Source organism: Schistocerca americana, chromosome 3 (genome assembly GCF_021461395.2).
Source record: "Schistocerca americana isolate TAMUIC-IGC-003095 chromosome 3, iqSchAmer2.1, whole genome shotgun sequence".
NCBI lineage: Eukaryota > Metazoa > Arthropoda > Insecta > Orthoptera > Acrididae > Schistocerca > Schistocerca americana.
Genome location: NC_060121.1, coordinates 172,526,538 through 172,552,020, shown reverse-complemented (window position 1 = coordinate 172,552,020; position 25,483 = coordinate 172,526,538). Strand labels below are relative to the sequence as shown.

At 41.9% G+C, this 25,483-nt stretch overlaps 1 protein-coding gene across 2 annotated transcripts in view; it reads right to left on the bottom strand.

Annotated features, from left to right (window-relative positions):
- The window catches only part of LOC124605261 (ubiquitin thioesterase trabid), a 113,778-nt gene that overhangs the window by 18,379 nt on the left and 69,916 nt on the right, over positions 1-25,483 (bottom strand). For both annotated transcript variants that reach the window (XM_047136824.1, XM_047136823.1), the window contains exon 7: positions 19,427-19,650. In XM_047136824.1, coding sequence (XP_046992780.1) covers positions 19,427-19,650 — 224 coding nt within the window. The remainder of the gene's footprint in view (positions 1-19,426; positions 19,651-25,483) is intronic.

Genomic DNA, 25,483 nt, shown 5'->3' with positions numbered 1-25,483 from the left:
TTGGTAACAGGAACCGTAATGAATTGTGAATCAAGTATTCTCTTCGCCATAAGAATAATACGAATATAAACATTTTGCCATGTATTGTTTTGTTTTTGCTGTTATCTCATTTAAATCCTGTCTGTCCAATAAACTACGAAACTAGAGTGAGACAACAGCAAACGCGGAAGAATATACATATCATGTCACGTTTATATTCGTATTATTCTTATGCTGAATAGTGATACAGTCAGAAATGAAGCACAGCAATTGACTAGATTTTTACATCTAAGATGACTAATTTCTGTGCAGAATGTAATGTACTAAAGAGGTGCCTGCAAAGATTGTCAAATTGAGAAAAATTTTCGCTAAACTCTCATTCAGAACATCTTCTATCATACGCAGTCTATTATTTTGTTCTTGTTGATCATTATCAAAGAAAGCAGCAGTGTAAGTAACAACAAATAGCAGTCTCTTGCCATTGTTTCGCTGATGAGACGATTCCTCTTTTTTTTTTTTAATTGTAGCAACGGCAGCGCGCACTAAAGCAAGCCATGGTTGTGAACACTTATCATCAGAATGCGACAAACAATGGATGACACAGTACAATAATGCATTTTCAGCTTAGAGTGACGTAAACACCTATAAGAAAGAGAACGGCACTTATCAGATCAAAGAAAAATAAGTAATGAATTCAAACGAGACGAAGCACATAAAAAAGGAAGCGTACCCGTATAAATACGGACGGAGCGCCTGAAGCATAGCAATGGCTACCTGGTAAAGCTTAACTGCTAAGCTTATGACTCGAACCAAACTACTGTAGCTGTGTCATCATTCATTCGACCTAAATTGTGTCTCATTTTACAAGAGACCAACTTTGTTTCAATTTGGAGGTGCGGACATAAACTTCTCCCTCCCCTTGAATTTCGAGTCTCAAATTTCAGGTGCAGCTTAGATTCGGGAATTTTTTTTTTCCCCTTGATTTCAAGTCTCATTTTTCAGGTGCGGCTTAGATTCAAGTAAATACGGTTACAGCGGCAGCCCATTCTTTACAGAGTGCTGCACTGAGGAGAGGTATCGATGTCAATCGGTGAGGCCTGGCATGAAGTCGGTATTCCAAAACATCCCGAATGTGTTCCATAGGATTCAAGTCAGGACTCTGAGCAGGCCAGTCCATTATAGGGATGTTATTGTCATGTAACCACTACACCATAGGCTGTGCATTATGAACAGGTGGTTGATCATATTGAAATTTGCAATTGCCATCCCAGAATTGCTCTCCAACAGTGGGAAGCAAGAAGGTGCTTAAAACGTCAATGTAAGCCTGTGCTGTGATAGTGCCATGGAAAACAACAAGGTGTGCAAGCCCCCTCCATGAAAAAACATGACCACTCCGTAACACCACCACCTCCCAATTTTACTGTTGGCACTAAACATGCTGGCAGAAGACTTTCACCTGGCATTCGCCATACCCACATCCTGCCATCAGATCGCCACATTGTGTACCATAATATGTCACTCCACATAACATTTTTCCACAGTGCAATCATCCGATGTTTACACTCCTTACATCAAGCAAGGCATCATTTGGCATTTACCGGCATGATGTGTGGCTTATGAGCAGCTGCTCGACCATGAAATACCAGTTTTCTCACCTCCCGCCTAACTTTAATAGTACTTGCAGTGGGTCCTAATGCAGTTTGGAATTACTGTGTGATGGTCTGGATATAGGTCTGCCTATTACACATTATGACCGTCCTCAAATGTGAGCAGTCTCTGTCAGTCAACAGACAAGGTCAGCCTGTATGCTTTTGTGCTGTATGTGTCCCTTCATGTTTCCACTTCACTATCACACTGGAAACAATGGACCTAGGGATGTTTAGGAGTGTGGAAATCTCGCATACAGACGTATGACACAAGTGACACCCAATCACCTGACCTCATTCGAAGTCAGTGAGTTCCACAGAGCGCTCCATTCTGCTCTCATGATGTCTAATGACTACTGAGGTCATTGATATTGAGTACCTGACAGTAGGTGGCAGCACAATGCAACAAATATGAAAAACATATGTTTTTGGGGTGTCCAGATACTTTTGATCACATAGTGTATGTTTGTACATACCGGACGACTATCTGTATCACTGAGGCACACAAGCCACACCACTATGGCAAGGTCTGTGTGGGTGGTAGGTGCGCTTATATGCAAAATTTCCCTCTTGGTAGCCTGCTCAACTACATGGTCCACAAGTTCATTTTCCAAAATCCCGAAACGACTTGTGGTTTAGGGAACACAATGGTACTCCTGGTGCTTTGGAGGTTAAAGTAAAGGTTGTGCACAGTTGAAACCAGGATCTGAAAGTAGCACTCATTTACGCAATACAAACTACTCAATAAAATTGCTATATATCAAGAAGCTATTGTATGTTTAGCTACTAATGTACAGGAGGGGTTGAATGATAGCCAAGAAATCTCCCTTACAAATATTGCACCCACTTGGTAAAGAGTAAAGTTTCTGACTGTGGTATGTGTGAAGGTATAGCTGATTCAATTATCAACCTTTCCACCACCAACACTGATGATTAAAAAAGAACTAAGTGAAACAGATGCTGAAAGGCAGAGGGGTCAACTATTTCCTTTGGTTTTTGGTATAGTTCCAAGCAAATACATGGGCTGGATACACACTGTGGGAAAGGAAGGTTTGTGGAAGTGTCCTCCAATACGAATACTCAGAGATGGTTGAATCATCTCATAGCCTCCCCGAGAAGATTGATCAGTATGAAGCAGAGAGTGACACTCAGTACAGACCTCTTGAGAACCACATTCTCTTGAATGTGGAGAGTACTTTAAAACAAATACTCTAACACAAAACAAACAAAAAAGATCTAACACATAAAGATCAAGAAAGGGATTCTTAAACCTCACTCATGCAGTATAATGAGGGTTTGACAACATCATGACATTTATTATTCCTTTCTTAAATAAAAAGACAATAATGTACAAAAAAGTGCTGTGTAGCACACTTCAGGTGAATTAAGTGAACAGTGACATACGGAGCTTCCTAAAAGCTATACTGGGAGTAGGGTGAAAGACTGTTTGGCTCAAGAGGCCAGCACAAATGCTGATTCAGTGCAACTATAAGGCACTACAGGCTAAGCAATACCATGTTTACAGCACAAGGTAAATTCAAATGAAACTAAATATTGCAACCTTTGCTTGTATACAATGGTGTACACCTGGATATGCCAGTAGTTTCCCAATAATAATGAAACATGCATTTGATATTAGAATGCTTGGTTCATAATGGCTTTCCCTCACATAAAATGACTTTATTTTCTGAATGAATTCCAGATCTTATTAGACTTCTTTTGTCAAGTATATAAAAAGGGTTTCTCAGTTTCCCACTGGCCCAGAACTTCATTCTCTCGAATCTCTATCTTTGTTTGAAATCACCTTTCCCCATGTATGTCTGTTGATCTTGGATTGGAGAGTTTCTTCGCATCTTCTTCGATTTCTGCAATCCATATAATGTTGATCTTATTGTTCCATAATTTTCCTATTATTATTGCAAATGAAATACGTTTCTTCTTTATTGTGCCATTACCAGTTCTATTTCCTTGTAGAGTGTTTCATTATAAGATAGTCTCCAGTATCAGTTTTCTTGAGATTTTTTACTTATGCAATACCTGACTATTTGTTGTATCTTGAGTATTCTGTCTATGTCTACAGTGTCAATTGTTTTGAAAATGGTTTTGCTTGCAAATTTAATTTGTGGTTGCAAAGCTACTTTCTCGTTTTTAATGTGGAGGCTATACCATGTTTACAACACAAGGTAAATTCAAATCAAACTAAATGTTGCAAGCTTTGCTTTTATACAATGGTGTACACCTGGATATGAGGCCTTTTTTTCCTATGTCTGTTCTTAGTGACATATTGTGCTTTGGTCAGTTTGTTTAATATATTGTGCTACATAGGATTTTCACCGAGGTTATATGTTATGATTATCCCCAAAGGGTTTAGTTTACTTTTTTGGTTTCTTATTTTTGTATTATGGAATTGTTCATAAATGGTAGGTCAGTTAACAATTTCTATTTTTTCATAACTTTTTTAAGGATACTAAGAGGCAGATTTGCCGTGATATTTTCTGCAGTGATTTAACTTATTGGATTTCCTGATATGTTGCTGGCCAGTATAGCAAGGTTAACAGTGAATCCTAAACACTTCAAATTTATATGGTCTTTAGATTTTCCCATTTCAACACTCTTCAGGTTAATCTTGTACCATTCTGTATTTACACATTTCTATTTTCATTTGAACACCGGTAGTGATAAATAATCACCCTGTCTACATCTCATTTATGGGGAATAGCTATGAACATTCCCCTCTCAACATGACTACAAAGGTTTATTTCGTTTAGAAGAGAATTTGGCATTGCCCTTTTTCTGCAACAGTGTACCAACAACTAATACAATACTATTACTCTGAAGAGAGAATTGTACAAAAAACTACGATAAGGTTAAATGTTTGACTGTTCAGTGCATTTTAGCAGCAGAATGAAAGAGAGAAGTGGCCATGCAAATTTCACAACAGATACTATTCAATGAGTCAGTGTTCAGTAAAGACAGGAAGACCTTCTGAAAACAAACATTTATCATCAGACATATCAGATTTCCCTGCCATGCAAGAGAAACCTTTACCCACCACAAACGATAAAAAGAAAGCCATGAGATACATTTGTTAATTCTTTGCAGCAGTTAAGCATGTACATTAAGAAAAAGTGTCAAGAGAATACTGATTTTGCACCTCTGTCTGTCATTACCCATTGCTAAGAGACTCAAAATGTAAAGTTAAGTGCACAAGAGCAATAAATTATTATTTTTAAAGACATAAATTATTTCAATATTCTCTCCTCTTCTACTCTTTTTGTTTCAATCTATATATTACTTTTTTGGAAACAAAATTCACATCATTTGTTGTAATATTTACTTTTTATTGGTTATGCCATTCTTAGGGTGAACACTGTCAAAGACATTCCCGATGCAATAATGGAATCTTATTCACAGCTGTACAATACACAAGGAACATGTGCAGCTGTTGGTTCCATAAAGAAGAGTTGCGGATGGTACCACAAATACTGTCTGCACATACTTCACTAGCTGCCTATTCATCATGAAATGGAGTACTGAAAAATATTCGGGAGGGGGATCATAATGTGCATCAGGAGGATAACAGAAAATGATTGTCAGGAAGATGCAGTGATCAACCTTCTATGGGATGTAGGTAATACACTTCATAAAACGGACATCGTTGACATTCAATAAATGTTCAAAACAAACCATCAACTTGCACCATGAACACCAAATGAAAACTGGTGGTATGCCACAGTGATCACAAGGGTTTGCACCATCAAAGTCAAAGGTGAACGCCTTGGAAGTTACAAATGGTGCAGGATGTTCAGCTAGGTATCGACTCCCAGAGAATGCATATAGAATCAAATTGGTGTAAAAAGGTGAGAAGAACATATGAAAAGTGATGTCATCACAGAGCTTATGATAAAATTGGCTATCCTTTATGGCGTGGCTACAGATAGTGCAGTAATATGTTTTACAGGCATGGAAAAAAACAAACATCCAGATGCTGAATTTGTCCAGTGGTTCTAGGTGGTATGAATCGCAATGTCACAGTTTACAGGAGGGATCATTTGCTCTAATGGAGTATGATTTTTATATGCACACCAGTACGATTTTTATATGCACACCAGGAATGAAGCAAAAGCAAGTTATTTTGACCAGCTATTCGCCAAAAGCAGTGCTCATACTATGGTTTTAGTTCTCTTACACCTATTTTCCTACTTTTGCTTCTTGTGTCATAAATATTCCCTACTGCCGTTGTGAAATCTTGCATATGAGAAATAATCATAGGGGACAGAGCACTTCCAACTTCTTGCAGCACAATAAATAGCTTTCCAGCCAGTTTACCATCGAGATTAACAGTCAGAATAATTGTATACAGATGCATTAAGGCTTTGTTGTTAGTTGATCTTGAAAACTTTCTATTCTCCAGGGTTCCTTTCATATGCATTTCCTCTTCGAATCCTGACTGGTCAGAGTTGAAAACAATTCCTTTATAATGACAGGATAAGTTTGTTTATCTCCCCCACAAATTTTCAGGCCAATTCCACAGTTTACTGTGTATCACCAAGTTCACGTTTTGTTCGAAATTTTTTTATCTTACGTCTTCCAATTCTATAGCACTGTTTGAAGTTATGCAACCATCCATTGCTTCCCTTGAAATCACTGTAATCCATGTCACATGCAATTTTATGTGCATAATGTAGGTCACTATCATGCACGTCCTGTAAATTGTATCAAGCATCCTTTAAATGTGCAAACACCAGTTTTTGTAACAAGTATGCTTTGTCCTCACTTGAATATCCAGTTTTTCTTACGTACTACATGGTCATATTGTTGTGGATCTACTCGAAATCGGTTTATTTTATTTTATTTATTTATTTATTTATTTATTTACTGTGTGTGGATGATCATCCATCTATGTACTTATGTTTAGTACCTGCTTCTTGCATGTCTGTCCTCTACAAAATTTCAGTGTAGATGGGATTTGTGGCTCCCCGTCCGACAAGGATAATGTATACTCCTCAAGTCAATTTTCCAAACAGTCGAGCTTATACGATAACACGAACTCCACTGACTTATCTTGCAGAAGTGCCAATACTTCAACTGTCACTTCCTTCTCACTCTGCAAAATCCCTTGGGTTCCTTTCTGACAAAATGTCAACTCTGGCAACTGCTGTTATAGATGTAAAACAATGCTTACCTTGTTTATCGTTGCCATTGCTCTGCTTTGTATCGACACCATTAGAACTGTAGCATTGTTGACAGTTACTCATCGACTAAGCAGTCCAACTACACTCAGTAGCCTCATGCTGTTCTCACCACTGGATGCCTCCAGTGCTGTTCCTGTTGCCATACTGTGGTTGTATGGTAGACAATATATGTGGCACTGAATGCCATAAACATAATTTGCCTTTTGTGATATTGTACTTATGGGGTTCCTTGTTAGAATATCCATTTTTTATATTTTGCGTGCATCTTAACTTTTGTAGCACTGTAGTCAGTTAATTTTATTTCTTATTATGGCCTGTTTGTTCTTTCTCAGTTAGTCCCAACTGCTTTGATTTGTATTTTATCTGATGGTCTTATACAATAAGAAATGAATAAGGACTGCCCTTGTTGTGTGTGTGGGCACTAGAGGACTGTCCACTGTCCAGAAAGAGCTAGAAGCTGTGTTGGACATGGTTGACAGGCTCCAGGCAACTGCTATGAGCTGCAATGACATTGAGGTGCAAGTAGTGAAAGCTGCAACATTGGTGCTATCGGAATCCTCTGAAAATCCCGATGTGTCTGCACCTTCCAATGCACAACATGACAAGTTTGTCCTCATTTGAGGGCAAATGGAATACAGAGGTGGATTTTTTGCATATGTGTTGGTGGAGGGTGATAGCAAGAACTGGCAGCACGGTTGGCTCCTTTCACCATAGCAACTGGTATGAAGTGTTGCCCAGTGTTGACAACATAGCTGAGCCAGAAGGATGCTTCATCTGCTGGCCCTGTGACTGATTTTCTTGTACAGTCCAGATATGTACAAAAGAGGGTATACAGGTCATTGAGAGCTCGACACAGGTGAATAATAGAGCCCTCAGAGATACAGCAGGCAGGTTAGCAAAGGAAGTTGGTATGCAATCTGGTATGAAGAAATAAACTACTGGTTGATTAAACTATTGGCAAAATGGCTGAAAATTTTGAAGGAGTGATTGAATTCTTCTGCTGTGATAACATGCAGGTGATGTCTACTGCAGATAGAAAGTATGGCAATTTGCTGACATATGATGGAGTGATTTACGCTCTTGTGGAGACAAGTTTTCGTTAAAGAACATGCCAGTGGCTTCATGTTGTTGTTGTGGTCTTCAGTCCTGAGACTAGTTTGATGCAGCTCTCCATGCTACTTCATCCTGTGCAAGCCTCTTCATCTCCCAGTACCTACCGCAACCTACATCCTTCTGAATCTGCTTAGTGTATTGATCTCTTGGTCTCCCTCTACGATTTTTACCCTCCACGCTGCCCTCCATTACTAAATTGATGTTCCCTTGATACCTCAGAACATGTCCTACCAACCGATCCCTTCTTCTAGTCAAGTTGTGCCACAAACTTCTCTTCTCCCCAATCCTATTCAATACTTCCTCATTAGTTATGTGATCTACCCATCTAATGTTCAGCATTCTTCTGTAGCACCACATTTCAAAAGCTTCTATTCTCTTCTTGTCTAAACTATTTATCGTCCATGTTTCACTTCCATACATGGCTACACTCCACACAAATACTTTCAGAAATGATTTCCTGACACTTAAATCTATACTCGATGTTAACAAATTTCTCTTCTTCAGAAACGCTTTCCTTGCCATTGCCAGTCTACATTTTATATCCTCTCTACTTCGACCGTCATCAGTTATTTTGCTCCTCAAATAGCAAAACTCCTTTACTAGTTTAAGTGTCTCATTTCCTAATCTAATTCCCTCAGCATCACCCGACTTAATTCGACTACATTCCATTATCCTCATTTTGCTTTTGTTGATGTTCATCTTATATCCTCCTTTCAAGACACTATCCATTCCCTTCAACTGCTCTTCCAAGTCCTTTGCTGTCTCTGACAGAATTACAATGTCATCAGCGAATCTCAAAGTTTTTATTTCTTCTCCATGGATTTTAATACCTACTACGAATTTTTCTTTTGTTTCCTTCACTGCTTGCTCAATATACAGATTGAATAACATCGGGGAGAGGCTACAACCCTGTCTCACTCCTTTCCCAACCACTGCTTCCCTTTCATGCCCCTCGACTCTTATAACTGCCATCTGGTTTCTGTACAAATTGCAAATAGCCTTTTGCTCCCTGTATTTTATCCCTGCAACCTTCAGAATTTGAAAGAGAGTATTCCAGTCAACATTGTCAAAAGCTTTCTCTAAGTCTACAAATGCTAGAAACGTAGGTTTGCCCTTCCTTAATCTAGCTTCTAAGATAAGTCGTAGGGTGAGCATTGCCTCACGTGTTCCAACATTTCTACGGAATCCAAACTGATCTTCCCTGAGGTCGGCTTCTACTAGTTTCTCCATTCGTCTGTATAGAATTCGCGTTAGTATTTTGCAGCTGTGGCTTATTAAACTGATAGTTCGGTAATTTTCACATCTGTCAACACCTGCTTTCTTTGGGATTGGAATTATTATATTCTTCTTGAAGTCTGAGGGTATTTCGCCTGTTTCATACGTATTGCTCACCAGATGGTAGAGTTTTGTCAGGACTGGCTCTCCCAAGGCCGTCAGTAGTTCTAATGGAATGTTGTCTACTCCCGGGGCCTTGTTTCGACTCAGGTCTTTCAGTGCTCTGTCAAACTCTTCACGCAGTATTGTATATCCCATTTCATCTTCATCCTCTTCCATTTCCATAATACTGTCCTCAAGTACTTCGCCCTTGTATAGATCCTCTATATACTCCTTCCACCTTTCTGCTTTCCCTTCTTTGCTTAGAACTGGGTTTCCAACAGAGCTCTTGATGTTCATGCAAGTGGTTCTCTTGTCTCCAAAGGTGTCTCTAATTTTCCTGTAGGCAGTATCTGTCTTACCCCTAGTGAGATAAGCCTCTACATCCTTACATTTGTCCTGTAGCCATCCCTGCTTCGCCGTTTTGCACTTCCTGTCGATCTCATTTTTGAGACGTTTGTATTCCTTTTTGCCTGCTTCACTTACTGTATTTTTATATTTTCTCCTTTCATCAATTAAATACAATATATCTTCTGTTACCCAAGGATTTCTACTAGCCCTTGTCGTTTTACCTACTTGACGCTCTGCTGCCTTCACTACTTCATCCCTCAGAGCTACCCATTCTTCTTCTACTGTATTTCTTTCCCCCATTCCTGTCAATTGTTCCCTTATGCTCTCCCTCAAACTCTGTAACCTCTGGTTCTTTCAATTTATCCGGGTCCCACCTCCTTAAATTCCCACCTTTTTGCAGTTTCTTCAGTTTTAATCTACAGTGGCTTCTTAGACATTTCAAAATATACCAATTTGTTCAAAGTTAAAATGGCTCAAAAATGTTTCAAACACTATGGACAAAAGAATTTTTGGTGATGAAACAAATAACATTTTGAAAAAGATAGAAGGGCAAGCTAGTGCTTTACGCATAGTTAAGGAGGAACTGAAGTGCAGGGGGTTGTATTCTTTAGCCTAGGTTGTCAATGCTCATGGCCACAGATCCAAACAAATTAGTCTTCAAACCCTTGGAGCCACATTTTAATCCAAGGACAATAAGCTTAAACCCCATCAAAATACACATTGCAAGCCTCATGCAGTCTGTGCCTGGAATGACTGGTCTCACAAGGGAAATTCCCCATCGCACCCCCCTCAGATTTAGTGGTAATATGGCCCAGTGGATAGCCCATCAAAAACTGAACACAGGTGCAGCATGGAAACAGGAAGAAAGTGTGCTGAACTGTGGAAAAAGAAGCAAAACAGAAACTGTGAATGGTCCGAACTTAAAATGTGCAACATCGAGTGATGTTGCCAGACATTGGCATCATAGCCAAGTGGTCATAGTCTCTGACAGTGAAGGGGAAGATCCGTGTTCGAAACTCCCTCATGCCATATTCCCCCCACCCCTCGATCACTAAAACTATCCGTCCGGTTACTGACGTGTCTATTCTCCTTCTATAGTCTAGGCAATTGTCATACTATATACTGGTTATAGAATATGAGTTGTGTGATAAGAATATATTACCGTAGCAAGTAAATGTGATGAATAGTGAGAGCAGGCAAGATGCTGCGTAGACTACTCACAGAAGAGAAAACAACAAATAAATGGGTGTGAATGATGTTACAGGAGAGGAATTAAAGAGTCAAAACCTACAAAGCGGAATGCAAGAGTCACAATGTGTGAGACTTGTTTGGAACAAATTGGAGGTATGGATGTCTGGAGATCCCTTCCTTATACCGTGCTGTTGCAAATGGACATTATACCATGACAGACACAAATTTGAACACAATAAACAGGGATGTAAATGACCGGACGGACAGGCATAGGATTAAAAAAACAGCATAATCAAATGTCCTTAGAGAGGTTTGTCAAATTGATAAAACGAGGAACACGAGCAGCTGCTCGTGGGTCATCCGCTAAAATGGCATCTAGAGTACATGGCAGGCCAAGATCAAAACGCAGTGTGTTAAAATCCGGACAGGACGTTAAAATGTGGCGGACCGTCAGCAATTGCCCACATGGGCAGAACGGCGCCGGCGCAGCTGTCAGCAGATGGCGATGGCTGAACAGGCAGTGGCCAATGCGTAACCGGGCCAAAACGACCTCCTCCCGCCGAGAAGGGCGGGAGGAGGACGTCCAAGCCGCGGGAAGAGGTTTTAAGGCCCGAAGCTTGTTGTCCGTAAGTGCAGCCCAATCGGCATGCCACAGCAATAAAATGCGCCGACAAATTACCCTGCTACAATCCGACGAAGGGACACAACAAGAAGCTGTCCGAGGCTGGAGGACCACAGCCTTGGCCGCGGCATCTGCAGCTTCGTTCCCAGGGATACCGACATGGCCAGAAACCCACATAAAGCTAACCGGAGAACCGACGTCCCCCAGCTGCTGAAGAGAGCGTTGGATCCGGTGCACGAAAGGGTGAACCGGATACGGATCACTGAGGCTCTGGATGGCGCTCAGGGAATCGGAGCAGATGACATAAGCAGAATGTCGGTGGCGGCAGATGTAAAGAACAGCCTTGTAGAGGGCAAAGAGCTCAGTTGTGAAGACCGAACAATGGCCATGGAGCCGGTGTTTGAAACTTTGTGCCCCGACAACAAAGGAACACCCGACCCCATCATTGATCTTTGAGCCATCTGTATAAATGAAGGTCATATTAATGAACTTCGAACGAAGTTCGACAAAACGGGAGTGGTAGACCGAACCGGGGGTAACCTCTTTTGGGAGCGAGCTAGGGTCAAGGTGAATGCGAACCTGAGCCTGGAGCCAAGGTGGCGTGTGGCTCTCGCCCACTCGAAAGGTTGCAGGGAGTGAAAAATTAAGGTGTTGAAGGAGGCGACGAAAGCGAACTCCAGGGGGTAGCAGGGCAGATACATACAACCCGTATTGATGGTCGAGAGAGTTGTCAAAAAAGGAACGATAAGACGGGTGGTCGGGCATTGACAGTAGCCGACAGGCATACCGACAAAGCAGTATATTGCGCCGGTAGGTGAGTGGCAATTCACCAGCGTCAGCATGAAGACTCTCTATGGGACTAGTATAAAACGCTTCGATCGCAAGTCGTAAACCCCGATGTTGTATGGAGTTGAGGCGGCGTAAGATGGATGGCCGTGCAGAGGAGTATACGAAGCTCCCATAATCCAGCTTGGAGTGAGCGATCGACCGATATAGACGAAGTAGGACGGTTCGATCCGCTCCCCACGACATACCACTGAGAACACGGAGGACATTCAAAGAACGGGTACAACGGGCAGCCAAATATGACACATGTGGAGACCAGCTAAGTTTCCTGTCAAATGTAAGACCTAAAAATTTTGTTGTCTCCACGAATGAGAGAGCAACAGGACCGAGTCGTAAGGACGGTGGGAGGAACTCTTTGTAGCGCCAGAAGTTAATACACACCGTCTTCTCGGCAGAAAAACAAAAGCCATTGGCGACACTCCAGGAGTAAAGACGGTCAAGAGAACGCTGAAGACAGCGCTCCAGGACACGTGTACGCTGCGCGCTGCAATAGATGGTAAAATCGTCCACGAAATGGAGCCTGATACATCAGCTGGGAGGCAATCCATTATTGGATTGATTGCTATGGCGAAGAAAGCGACGCTCAAAACTGAGCCCTGTGGCACCCCATTCTCCTGGTGAAAGGTGTCCGACAGGACAGAACCCACACGTACCCTGAACTGTCGATCCATTAAAAAGGAACGAATAAAAAGAGGGAGGCGACCGCGAAGACCCCATGTATGCATGGTGCGGAGAATGCCCGCCCTCCAACAGGTGTCGTAAGCCTTCCCCAAATCAAAGAACACAGCCGCGGTCGGGCACTTCCGCAAGAAGTTATTCATAATGAAGGTCGACAAGGTAACCAGATGGTCAACAGCAGAGCGGCGCCTACGAAATCCACATTGTACATTGGTAAGTAGGCGTCGAGACTCGAGCAGCCAAACCAAACGAGAGTTAACCATTCGCTCCATCACTTTACAGACACAGATGGTAAGCGAGATGGGTCGATAACTGGAAGGCAAGTGCTTGTCCTTCCCTGGTTTAGGAATCGGGACAACAATAGACTCGCGCCAGCATGCGGGAACATGTCACTCAGTCCAGATGCGATTGTAAGTACGAAGAAGAAAACCTTTACCCGCAGGAGAAAGGTTCTTCAGCATCTGAATATGAATAGAATCAGGCCCTGGAGCGGAGGACCGTGACCGGGCAAGTGCGTTTTTGAGTTCCCGCATGGTGAATGGGGCATTATAACTTTCACGATTTGAGGAGCGGAAGTTAGGTGGCCTAGCCTCCTCTGCCTGTTTGCAGGGGAGGAAGGCAGGGTGGTAATGAGCGGAGATCGAAACCTCTGCGAAAAAGCGGCCGAAGGCATTGGAGACATCCTCCGGGGCCACAAGGACGTCATTCGCGACCATCAAGCCAGAAACTGGTGAGTGGACTTTAGTGCCAGATAGCCGGCGCAGGCTACCCCAGACAACAGAAGAAGGAGTAAAACTGTTGAAGGTGCTTGTGAAAGCAGCCCAGCTGGCTTTCTTGCTTTCTTTAATAATACGACGACACTGTGCACGTAATCGTTTATAAGTGATACAATTCGCCACTGTAGGGTGGCGTTTAAAGGTGCGTAAAGCACGTCGACGAGCACGTAAAGCGTCTCTACATGCTGCGGTCCACCAGGGGACCGGTACGCGACGTGGAGAAGAAGTAGGGTGAGGGATGGAATATTCAGCAGCAGTGAGAATGACTTCCGTGAGGTGTGCGACCTGACGATCGCAGCTTGTGAAAGTTTGATCCTGAAAGGTCGCCCTGGAAGAGAAGAGCCCCCAGTCTGCTTTGGAGATGTTCCAACTGGATGAGCACGGGGACGGGGTATGCTGCAGGAGATGGATAACACATGGGAAGTGGTCGCTCGAATACGTATCAGAAAGTGCATACCACTCAAACCGGCGTGCAAGTTGGGTAGTACATATAGAGAGGTCTAAATGGGAATAGGTGTGGGATGTGTCCGAAAGAAAAGTAGGGGCGCCAGTATTGAGGCAGACAAGATTGAGTTGGTTGAAAAGGTCTGCTAACAGGGAGCCCCTCGGGCAGGATGCCGGAGAGCCCCAAAGGGGATGGTGGGCATTGAAGTCTCCAGTTAACAAAAATGGGGCAGGTAACTGAGCAATAAGCTGCATCATGTCTGCCCTGGTAACGGCAGATGACGATGGAGAGTAGACGGTACAAATGGAAAATGTAAAAGTGGGGAGAGTAATGCGGATGGCAACTGCCTGCAGACCGGTGTGCAATGTGATGGGATCGTAGTAAATATCATCCCGGACCAGCAACATAACCCCTCCATGAGCCGGAATACCTACCACAGGGGGTAGGTCAAAATGCACAGAGGTGTAGTGTGCCAAGGCAATTTGATCGCATGGGCGTAGCTTCCTTTCCTGGAGGGCTACGACAGGCGGACGGTGCAAGCGGAGCAGCAACTTCAAATCCTCTTGGTTGGAGCGAATATTCCAGTGAATAAGTGCCATTGTAAGAAGAAAAGGAAGATGAAAGAAGGGGTCACCTCGAAGGCCACTGAGGGCCTGGCTTCGAGCGAGCACTGCTGCCGCTATCAGTAGGCGGACAGTCATCGTCCATTGGGTCTGGGAGGAGGAGCTTCCTCCGCTGGTGAACGACCAGATGTTCGGCTACCAGCGGTGCGGCCAGGCGAAACGGATGACGGCCTGGGGCGGCAACCGCTGGGTGGCGCAGGAGAAGAAATGCGCCGTGGCGGAGGAGAACTGTGCTTCATATGAGCCTTCTTGGAAGGTCGTTTAGTGGAAGTACTGGTCGATGGCTGGGAGGTCGAGATACGTAGGAAGTCTGCACGGGACGGTTACTTCTTGAAGGCCCGTGCATCTGACTTATGGGTCTTCGTCTTAGCAGAAGCTGATGAAGGGGCTGGTGTCTGTGGGGTGATGGGAGGAAGAGGAGACGTCGACCGCGCGATCTTAGCACTGGCCGAGCGGACGACCGTGGTGCTGAAGGTCAGATCGCATGTCTGGGTTGCCACCTCCCTGGTAGTCCGAGGAGAGGCGAGGACAGTACTGTATTTCCCCGCTGGGAGCAGCGTGGGCTTCCTACTAGCCAATAGCTTGCGAGCAGCCGAGATGGACACTTTCTCTTTGACCCGAATTTCTTCGATACAGCGTTCTTCCTTATAGACAGGACAGTCGCGGGAGGATGCGGCATGGTCACCCTGACAGTTCACACAACGAGGAGACAGAGGTGGACAGTCACCCTCATGGGCATCCCTGCCACAAGTGACACATTTAGCCGCATTGGAACAAGACTGTCGAGTGTGACTGAAACGCTGACACTGGTAGCAGCGCGTAGGTGTCGGGACATAGGGGCTAACAGAAATAACCTCGTAGCCCGCCTTGATGCGCGATGGCAGCTTAACACTATCAAAGGTCAAGAAAAGTGTCCGGGTCGGTACAAGGTTATTGTTGACCTTTTTCATGACCCTATGGACAGCCGTCACGCCCTGCTCAGCGAGGAAAGATTGAATCTCCTCGTCAGTCAATCCGTCGAGGGATCTAGTATAGACCACACCACGAGACGAATTCAAAGTTCGGTGAGCCTCCACCCGGACAGGGAACGTGTACAGGAGTGTGGCCCGAAGCAGTTTTTGTGCCTGAAAGGCGCTCTCAGTTTCTAGTAATAAGGTACCGTTACGCAACCTGGTACAAGATTTGACAGATCCGGCTATGGCGTCTACGCCCTTCTGGATAACGAAAGGGCTGACAGAGGAAAAATCCTTTCCGTCCTCAGATCGAGAAACGACGAGGAACTGTGGGGCAGGTGGTAGTACTTTTGTCACTGGTGGCTGGTCAAGTTTCCGTTTTTGGGCAGAAGTCGAGAGAGATGGAGTGAAATCCATTGCGGAGGAATCCCCCATGATTGCCAGCGTCTCCGATGGCGCGCTCCTTCCTTGTGGGGACCCTCTCAGAGGGCACTCCCGCCTTAGGTGAATGTTTACACCTCAGGTCACACCTCCCGAGAAACAGACGGAGGGACCAATCGGCATGGTCGGAAGGTATCAGCTCAGGCAATCACCCCTCCCTGGGCCTGGCCTTTACCAGGGGGTACGTGCGTGCCTTACGTGTCTACCCAGGGCGGGGAATTACGCATTACCCTGTCACCGGCTACGAGTGCGAACGCGTGGGTCAGCCTTCAGGCGCGCACAGGGAGGAAGGAAGAAGAGGAAAAAGAAGAAAGAGAGGGAGAGAGAGGAAAGACTGTCTCAAACGCCGAGGCGGAGACCAGAGAAGGCAAGGAGAAGAAGGCAATGAGAAGGCAAGGAGAAGAAGGCAATGAGAAGGCAAGGAGAAGAAGGCAATGAGAAGGCAAGGAGAAGAAGGCAATGAGAAGGCAAGGAGAAGAAGGCAATGAGAAGGCAAGGAGAAGAAGGCAATGAGAAGGCAAGGAGAAGAAGACAAGGGAAAGAGTAAGGAAGACAGTGAGGTGGAGAAGAGCAAAGAAAGAAACCAACCAACGGAAGGAAGAAACGAGAAGTGAAAAAGCAAAATGACCGCAAATAGAGGTCGTGGAACCGTCCGTCTCCGGACGCAGGCGCTAACTACCCCCTCGAGGGGGAGGGACTCCTTTGAGTCGCCTCTTACGACAGGCAGGAATACCTCGGGCCTATTCTAATCCCCGGACCCGTAGGGGGGAGTCGAAGACTGTGACCACAACACCACAGCTCTGGAACTATGCTCAATATAGCACATCTTGAGGTCGGATGATTCACTATTTTTATTTTTATTCTTTTTTTTTACAGTCCAGCACAGCATCTTCCCATTTTCATGTTTGATAAGTGTTCACAACTTTTTGACAGACTATTCAATGGGCTATCTTACCACTAAATCTGAGCATGTTGTGATGGGAGTTTCCATTGTCAGTAATGTACCTACTCTGCAGGAAATGCCCAAGTAACCAGGAAATGTTGACAGAGCTATGTCTGCAGGCCACAGGAGTCAATAATCAGCTATCTGCTATTGTGGTACTCAAGGTTATTTGGATCCAGTGTTCTAATGTACACAGTGAGAGGCTATTTTCTAACTAAAGGAAAGAGTCAACAGAACAGTGGCATAATCTCTCCAACGATACTTAGAAATAATGACAATACTGTTACTTTTAAAAACAGTCTGCAGTACTTATCTGAAAACCTACTTGTATTAAATTACTATTTTTTCTTTAATTATCAAGTATACAATTTATTTTCCTGTTTTCTTCTACAGTGTAATGTAAATAAATGTGATGTAATGGGATACGGTGCAATAGATATAATGTAAACAACAGGTACACTTTCATTTTCAACATTGAGAAATGGTTAAATAGGAAAAAATAAACAACCAAAAAGAGAAACAAGTCAGCAGTAAGTAACAATGACATCTCCAAAAAATAACAACAAAATTGCCCATAAGGTACAGTGATTTTTTTCCTGTCTCTATCTATAGGTAGAGGATCACTTTCCAAATAACTGGCAGCAATGAAGAAAACACTAAGCAGAATAAGGTTTCAGTAAACAAAACAAGTATTGTTCAATTGTTGATGTGACATAAGCATAAACTGCCCTGGTACTTCTCCTTCAACATGCAAAATGACTGTTCATTCAAACACTAAAGGTATTCTGTATTTTCTGTTTGTCATTCATAATTTAATCTATAAAAGTAATATAGGTGCTTCAAATGAAACAGGAGTTTTGACTAAAAGGAAGTACAGGTGACTTAAATTTACAGTGGGCTTAAAAGCACACAATACATCGCAGAGCAGCTGCAATTACATGTTACTTTTTCTACACTGAGGTACTCCATTCCTCAAACATATTTTTAATTCTGCATTTGGTACCTCATAAGCTTCGTAGTACTGCTAAGTGTTCCCCGTAACAACGGAGACTAAAGTAGCATAGCTGTTAAGGTACTGAAGTCACCTCCTGGAGAAGAGAGTTCAAATCCCTACTTGGCCACCAAGATTTAGCACTCCTACAGTTTCTATGGCATATCGCAGGAAGATTCTTTTGACGAGGCCTCACACAACTTTACTTCCCAATCGAGCTTGTGCTCAGTCTCCAACAGCTTAATTCTTAAGGTGTTAAATCCTTACCTTCATTTTTTTCCCTTTGTAACATGGGTGATCCATCTGGCATCATTTGTCCTCTATCACAATGGATCATCCCTTCTTTCTTTTCACAATCCTTCAGCCCTCATCTTGTTCTATAGCCTCAAATAACTCGCATAGAGAAATGAAATGTACTTTCTATAAGAGCTGCCGAGAAAGTAATGCACTGCATTTTTTTCCTTCAAGTATTCTTTATTGAACATAATTAGAATTAAACACACGAGAGTATGGTGTTTTATCTACGCACCCTATTTTTCCACGTAATCTCCATCCCATTCTAAGGCCTTCCACCAGCACAAAACAAGTGCATATATGCCCTGCACGTACCAACCCTTGTCCTGGTCGCGAAGTCAGTGCTTCAATGTGTGAATCATCTCCCCCTTGTCCTCAAAATGTCTTCCATGAATGGCATCCTTTAATGGCCCAAACAAGTGGAAGTCCAAACGGGCTAGGTTCAGGCTGTTGGGTGTGACAGCTATGGATGGTCTCCCTGACTGCTGTAAATCGTGGAGCTCTGCCAAACCACCTTCTGATGACCTCACCCTCCATGCCCAGTGACTAACTGTAATTCTGTCGACAGCAGATGCTCCATAGACTTTGCCCAAGTGTTTGTGAATATTCCCCACATTTTCTTTCTCTGCAATGAGAAATTCAATGATGGCATGTTGCTTGTAATGTACATCATCTACAGACACCATTTTGAAACTGTGCTGCAGCCACACTATCTGTTGGAAGTGACAGAAACTTGGCGCGCTCACTCATAAGACTTCAAATAATACATACGTAACATTTCACATTCGTAGTATGGTTTTCGGCTGCGAGAGAAAAAAAAAAAAATAAATAAATAAATAAAAATTAAAAAAATAGGGTGCATTACTTTCTGGGCAACCCTCATAGCTGAGAAGATCTTTCAACTTGAAAACAATAACGGCACTAAACACAGAACAATAATATCCAAACTTGGAACTATAACAAACCTCTGTTTGTGTGAGAAAATGAACAGGAAGGAGTTTCCGGTCACGATCTGTGAGAGGCAAGAAGGTAACTTCATCTGCCCTGAGGTTATTGGCTCCGGCACCAGCTCCCAGAGGACTGTACTGTTCCACAGGTACAAGTGCTGAGAAGTGGCCCCTGGTGTATCCAAGGGCTATTGGCGAACGTATACAGAAACTGGGATCCCAAAGAAGTGGCAAGTAAACACCTGTGAACACAGCATTTACAGCTAATTAAAGACATATTTCCTTAATAAAATCGAAGTCTTGTTCTTTCTTGTAATGATTGGGTACATAAATGGACAAAATAAACAGGCATAATATGTATCAGTATTTTTGTCGAGTAGCTCTGAAGGACGACACTGCCCAAATGCACAGTGACAATTTCAATCTTGTGTATGTGCATGTCAACCAATCAACACCTCAGCTATACAATGAATTACCTTTATCCTATCCATTTTTCACTATAAATTTGTTAGACAATGGCTCATTATCTCAAATGCACTCATTTTTATGCAATCTGTTTTTCTGTTAAGACACTCTGTGCAACATTTTGTCACCTGAGTAGATTACATCCTTGACCTATGAAGCTGCTAGATCTGTATAATATCCATATACAAGTTAGACTGAACATGGTTTCCAGTAAAAATTTCTTTAGATATGGGAATAAGTGGAAGTCAGAGGGTGCCAAATATGGCGAATATGAGGAATGTCTGAACAATTTTTAATTCCAATGTCTCAGTCTTCCCAAGCCAAAACAGCTTAGTGGGAAGATGAGGTGTCTTGACAAAATATGATGAGTATAGAGGTATATGTGTAAGTATAAGTCTAAGAAGACTTTACTGATATCTATCTGATATGATTTAATCCTAGGGAACGCAAACGATAAGAAGCTTCCGTTCTTTGTACAGAAAATATAGACATAACATTTCCAACACATGAAGTAGACAGGCTGAGTGGAGGGCTATTAATTTCCACTCAGTGCTTTGATTTCTGTTCTGTTTGGAATGAGGTAGTGTATAAACATTTCATCCACAGCGAGCAACTAGTTCACAAAATCAGTTTGTTTCTAAAAAATGGCTCTGAGCACTATGGGACTCAACTGCTGAGGTCATTAGTCCCCTAGAACTTAGAACTAGTTAAACCTAACTAACCTAAGGACATCACAAACATCCATGCCCGAGGCAGGATTCGAACCTGCGACTGTAGCGGTCTTGCGGTTCCAGACTGCAGCGCCTTTAACCGCACGGCCACTTCGGCCGGCTCAGTTTGTTTCTCTTGAAAACAATCTCAACATATGTTTCTGGTGAACATGCAATATAATGAGTGCTGATCTCTCATACAACTTTTTCATAGTTAATTTACCTGTAAATGCCTATCAAATTAGTACTCCTGGTAACTATGGTGTTAACTGTTTCTTACACCTTTAACTGCCATTTGTCCAGTATCACATTGCATATTTTCCCAATGTTTTGAACTGAGGTAACAGTTTTGAGATTACCTTTATTATGTGGATCACCCTCGAGGTAACTACACATGTTCGAATTTAGCCACCAGTTTGCCAATTCTGAGCAGGCCAATTAATGACCAGATTCCTTATGAACCTTCATTAACTTTCGATGGATTTCTGTTGGCAATGTACCATAAAAAAATCATTTTATTCCAGTTCCTTTATTTGAACAAGTATCACATGACACTTGTACTTTTGAATGCTGTATATATGAAACCGCATCACAAATTAAATTAACACACTTCTTACATCACAAGATAATATACCAAACCGTACTATGTAACAACACCATCACAGTACTTGACTGGCAACTTTCCACCTTTTGCGAGTGCACTTGTTAGAATTAAAATCAAAATGAAGATTTTCATAGCCAGATTGGAAGTGAGGCAGACTACATGCTAAAAGGTAAATAAAAACATCTGTGAACTCATCTTTTTTTTTGGGAGGGGGTGGGGGTGGGGGGAGACAGTAGGTGCATAGGAAGGGAACTATGAAACCACATACCAAACAAGTATAAAGTACCACAAAGGGAAGAGGGTGGGGGTTTGGATGATTGTTGTAAAAAGTGAAGGTCCCCTGGATTTGTGAGGCAGCAGTAAGCACACATTTTGCGTCCAACCTGCTGGCCCCCCGGTTATTCTAGATGGACAGCTACATCTACAGTCTGCATGCCACCTTACAGTTTGTTGTGGAGGGTTCATGAATGGTGTGTTCAGCAGACCTCCGTATTATCTCCAATTTTTATGATTTTCTCATGGGGGTCATTTCCGAGACGTCTATGAGAGGAAGCAATTTGTTACCAGCATCCTCCTAGAATGTAATCTTCCAGAATTCCAACACTAAGCCTCTCTGTGAAGCACAATACCTCTCTTATAGCTTCTATCATTGGGATTTGTAGAGCATCCCCATAATGCTCTCACACTGCCTAAATGAACCCATGACAAAATACTATTTGTTGGTTCTTCTCTGAGATTGGCATGATGGGCAGGTCAATAAAATATTAAAAGAAGTGAGGTAACGCCATTAGATTAAAATGAGAAATGTGTAAGAAAGCGGTCAGAATCATGTGTGGGGTTCATATTCGCACGTCTTGTAGGCATCTTTTTAAAAGATAGGGAATTCTTACAACAGCCTCACAATACATCTACTCACTAATGAGATTTGATCTCAACAACATGGACCAGTTTAAAAACAACAGTGACATTCATGATTATAATACCAGAAAAAAAGAAACACACTATCCTTTGCTCAACCTATCTTTGGCACAGAAATGGGTAAAACATGCTGCTATAAAAATTTTCGACAAATGATCAGGTGAAATAAGGTGTCTGACAGACAGCAGTAATAGCTTCAAAAATAAATTGAAATTGTATCTCCTTGACAACTCCTTCTATACTATAGATGAATTCATGAATAGGAATAAATAAATCTATAAATATAGTATATGCATTTGTGCCATTTAAGGAAAGGGGTAAATAACAGAAATATTAATCTTTAACTCTGTATTATAAACAAAGATTCTGTAATTTACCAAACGAAAGTGTTGGTACATTGATAGAAACAATAACAAACACAAACACACACACACAAATTTCAAGCTTTCGCAACCCACGGTTGCTTCATCAGGAAAGAGGGAAGGAGAGGGAAAGACGAAAGGATGTGGGTTTTAAGGGAGAGGATAAGGAGTCATTCCAATCCCGGGAGTGGAAACACTTACCTTGGGGGCAAAAAGGGACAGGAATGACTCCTTATCCTCTCCCTCTCCTTCCCCCTTTCCTGATGAAGCAACCGTGGGTTGCGAAAGCTTGAAATTTGTGTGTGTATTTGTTATTGTTTCTATCAACGTACCAACACTTTTGTTTGATAAGTTACAGAATCTTTGTTTTTAGATATATTTTTCCCACGTGGAATGTTTCCTTCTATTAAAAAATTTTGTTTCGTATGTGCATTTCTTGTGCACTTGACACGTTCCACATCATGACGGCTACCGTTCCGTGGGTTTGAAGAATGGAACACGCAACCAACCAACCAACCAACAAGTAAGAAATTTAGGTTGTCAGGCATTCACAGAAGCCAGGGGTAGCTTATGCTGACCCCCCCCCCCCCCCCTCCCTCCCTCACAGGGCTGAGACTGTAGTGGAGGGGGGGGGGGTGAGTGATGGGTGACCAGCTAGGTTGGATGATATCACTGATTAATCTTAAATTGTGAATCGATTAGCTTAGGAGTTTGCCTTATGGTAGTAACGTGGAGCACTATTAAAATGTGTGTCACTGACTGTCAGTGAAATCAACATTAGTGACCAGTTGCTCATGGATGACAAAGGAACTGAAATTGATAGTAGTAAAGCAAACGCACAAATCAGTTTCAATCGTTCCTGTACAATTAAAGATAGAGGAGTCCTGCCCCAGTATCATTCTCACACAACTGCAAAGATGAGCAACACACATACTATTTTATTTTATCTTCAAGCATTCTGCATTCTATTGATGTTAATAGTCTGTACAACTTGAACAATATACAATGATACATATAATAACAATAAAGAAAATGATTAGACATGTAGACTTGCATACAAACATACAATGAGTTCAAGTTAAAGTTTTGATTTTCTTTTGGACAATCAAAAAATTCCTATAGGCATAGAAATCATTCTTTTTAAGCCAATTTTGTGGAACATTTCTGAAGGTTCTTGATGAGGTAGTGTGCACTTCTAGTGGCAGTGCATTGAACAGTTTTACTTCAAGATATTTACAAATATAGTGAGTGTTGCTAAGTCTTACGAAGTTTTGGTCAATCTTTCTTGTAAAGGGTTGGTCACTCTTTTCTTTGTGATGTGTATTGTGATAATGAAATGATTGCCTTAATTTATAGCTCTCTTGGCTTTCTTTCATGTAGATTAGGTAACTAAGTATAAATATTCACGGGGCTCCCAGGACACAGTTCTTGAAAGGCGGCCTACAAGATACACTGTTGTTGTAAACAATATCTGACAGCCTTTTTTTATCACACAAAAACACTCTTTGCCTCAACGGAGCTGCCCCAAATGAGTATGCAGTAGCTATGAAAACATGTGTAATAGGAGCTGAGCATCCTGTTTCCACTCAAAGATGCTCTAAGTTTATGTAACAGATAAATTACTCTAGATAATTTAGTGCATATAGGTGAATTTTGAATCAAAGTAAAGACCCACAAGTTTAAAACAAGTATAATCATTGTTGTACTGCATAAACTAAAAATTGCATTTTCAGTTTTATTCTGGCTTACAGTTAATTCATTGTCTTTAAAACTAACACTAGAAATTCTTAGGTTGGGCCTGCATTGCTCCTTTAGGTCTTTTATGTCACTTCCAGTTGCAATGAAAGAGGTATCGTCAATATAAAGAACAGATGTACGCGACATGATACTAGGTAGGTTATTAATATATGTAGAATATGAACAATAATGGTCCCAGTATGGAACCTTGGCATGTCTCTTGAAACATCTAGGAATTACGAGCTCATACCATCAAAATGTACTTTCTGCTTCCTATTATCAAGATATGATTCTACAATAGAGAGTTCAGCATCTCAGATGCCATAGTACCTCAGTTTATCTATTAGAATATGATGGATCAGAGTCAAATGCAAATCTCAGGTCAATCAATAGGTCCTCAATAGATGATTTTGCCTCAAAGGCAATGAGTATTGTTGAAACAAGATTTTCAACAGTTTTCAATGTAGATTAATTTTCCATGAAGCCATGCTGAGTGTTTGTCAGTGTTCCATTGCAGGGGAAATGTTTGCAAATTTGTTGGTTAATGCAATGTTCTACTATTTTTGAAAATGTTGATGCAAGAGAAACTTTATGGTAATATCAACGCATGACTTGTTTCCTTTTTTTATGTAGAGGGATAACTACTGTTAACTTTAAGCAGACAGCAAAATAAAAACTCATAAAAATCCAATTAGTGTAGAAAGTGGATGTAGTATAATTTCTGCAATTTTTTAATAATGAAATTTGTGAGCCCATACAAATCTTCTGATTCTGAGTTGCTGAATTTTGCTATAGCTACTGCATCAGGGACATCAATTTGAGCCCACTTGAACGTAGATATTATAGGTTTGTTGTGTGATACGAGTACCAGTTTTTTCGAGATGCTTATTAATTCCAGATTTATAGCTGTCATTTTGTTTAACTGGGTGTCCTTTGTTAGCAGAAAGTGATTCTATTAGTACTACACAGTTCTGATTTGATAACTCTGCAAGCAGCCTTGCACTTGTTTTGTGATTGCTGAATATAACTATAATTTGCCATGCATTTCAGTTTTATAATTTCTGATCTGTACCTCTTCTTTAGTCAAAGGTACTGAAGTCTTTCTTCTTCGCTGTTCTTTGATCTGTTACAGAAATTAACGGCCTGCGTTCTTAATTTTTCGAAGACAGGTGTGAACCAGCGATGTAAACTTCTACAACTGCTTTTGACTAGTTTCCCCTTGCACCTTTTTAATACTTTTGGACTGCACTTATTGTTCACATTGATCTGTCAGATTTTT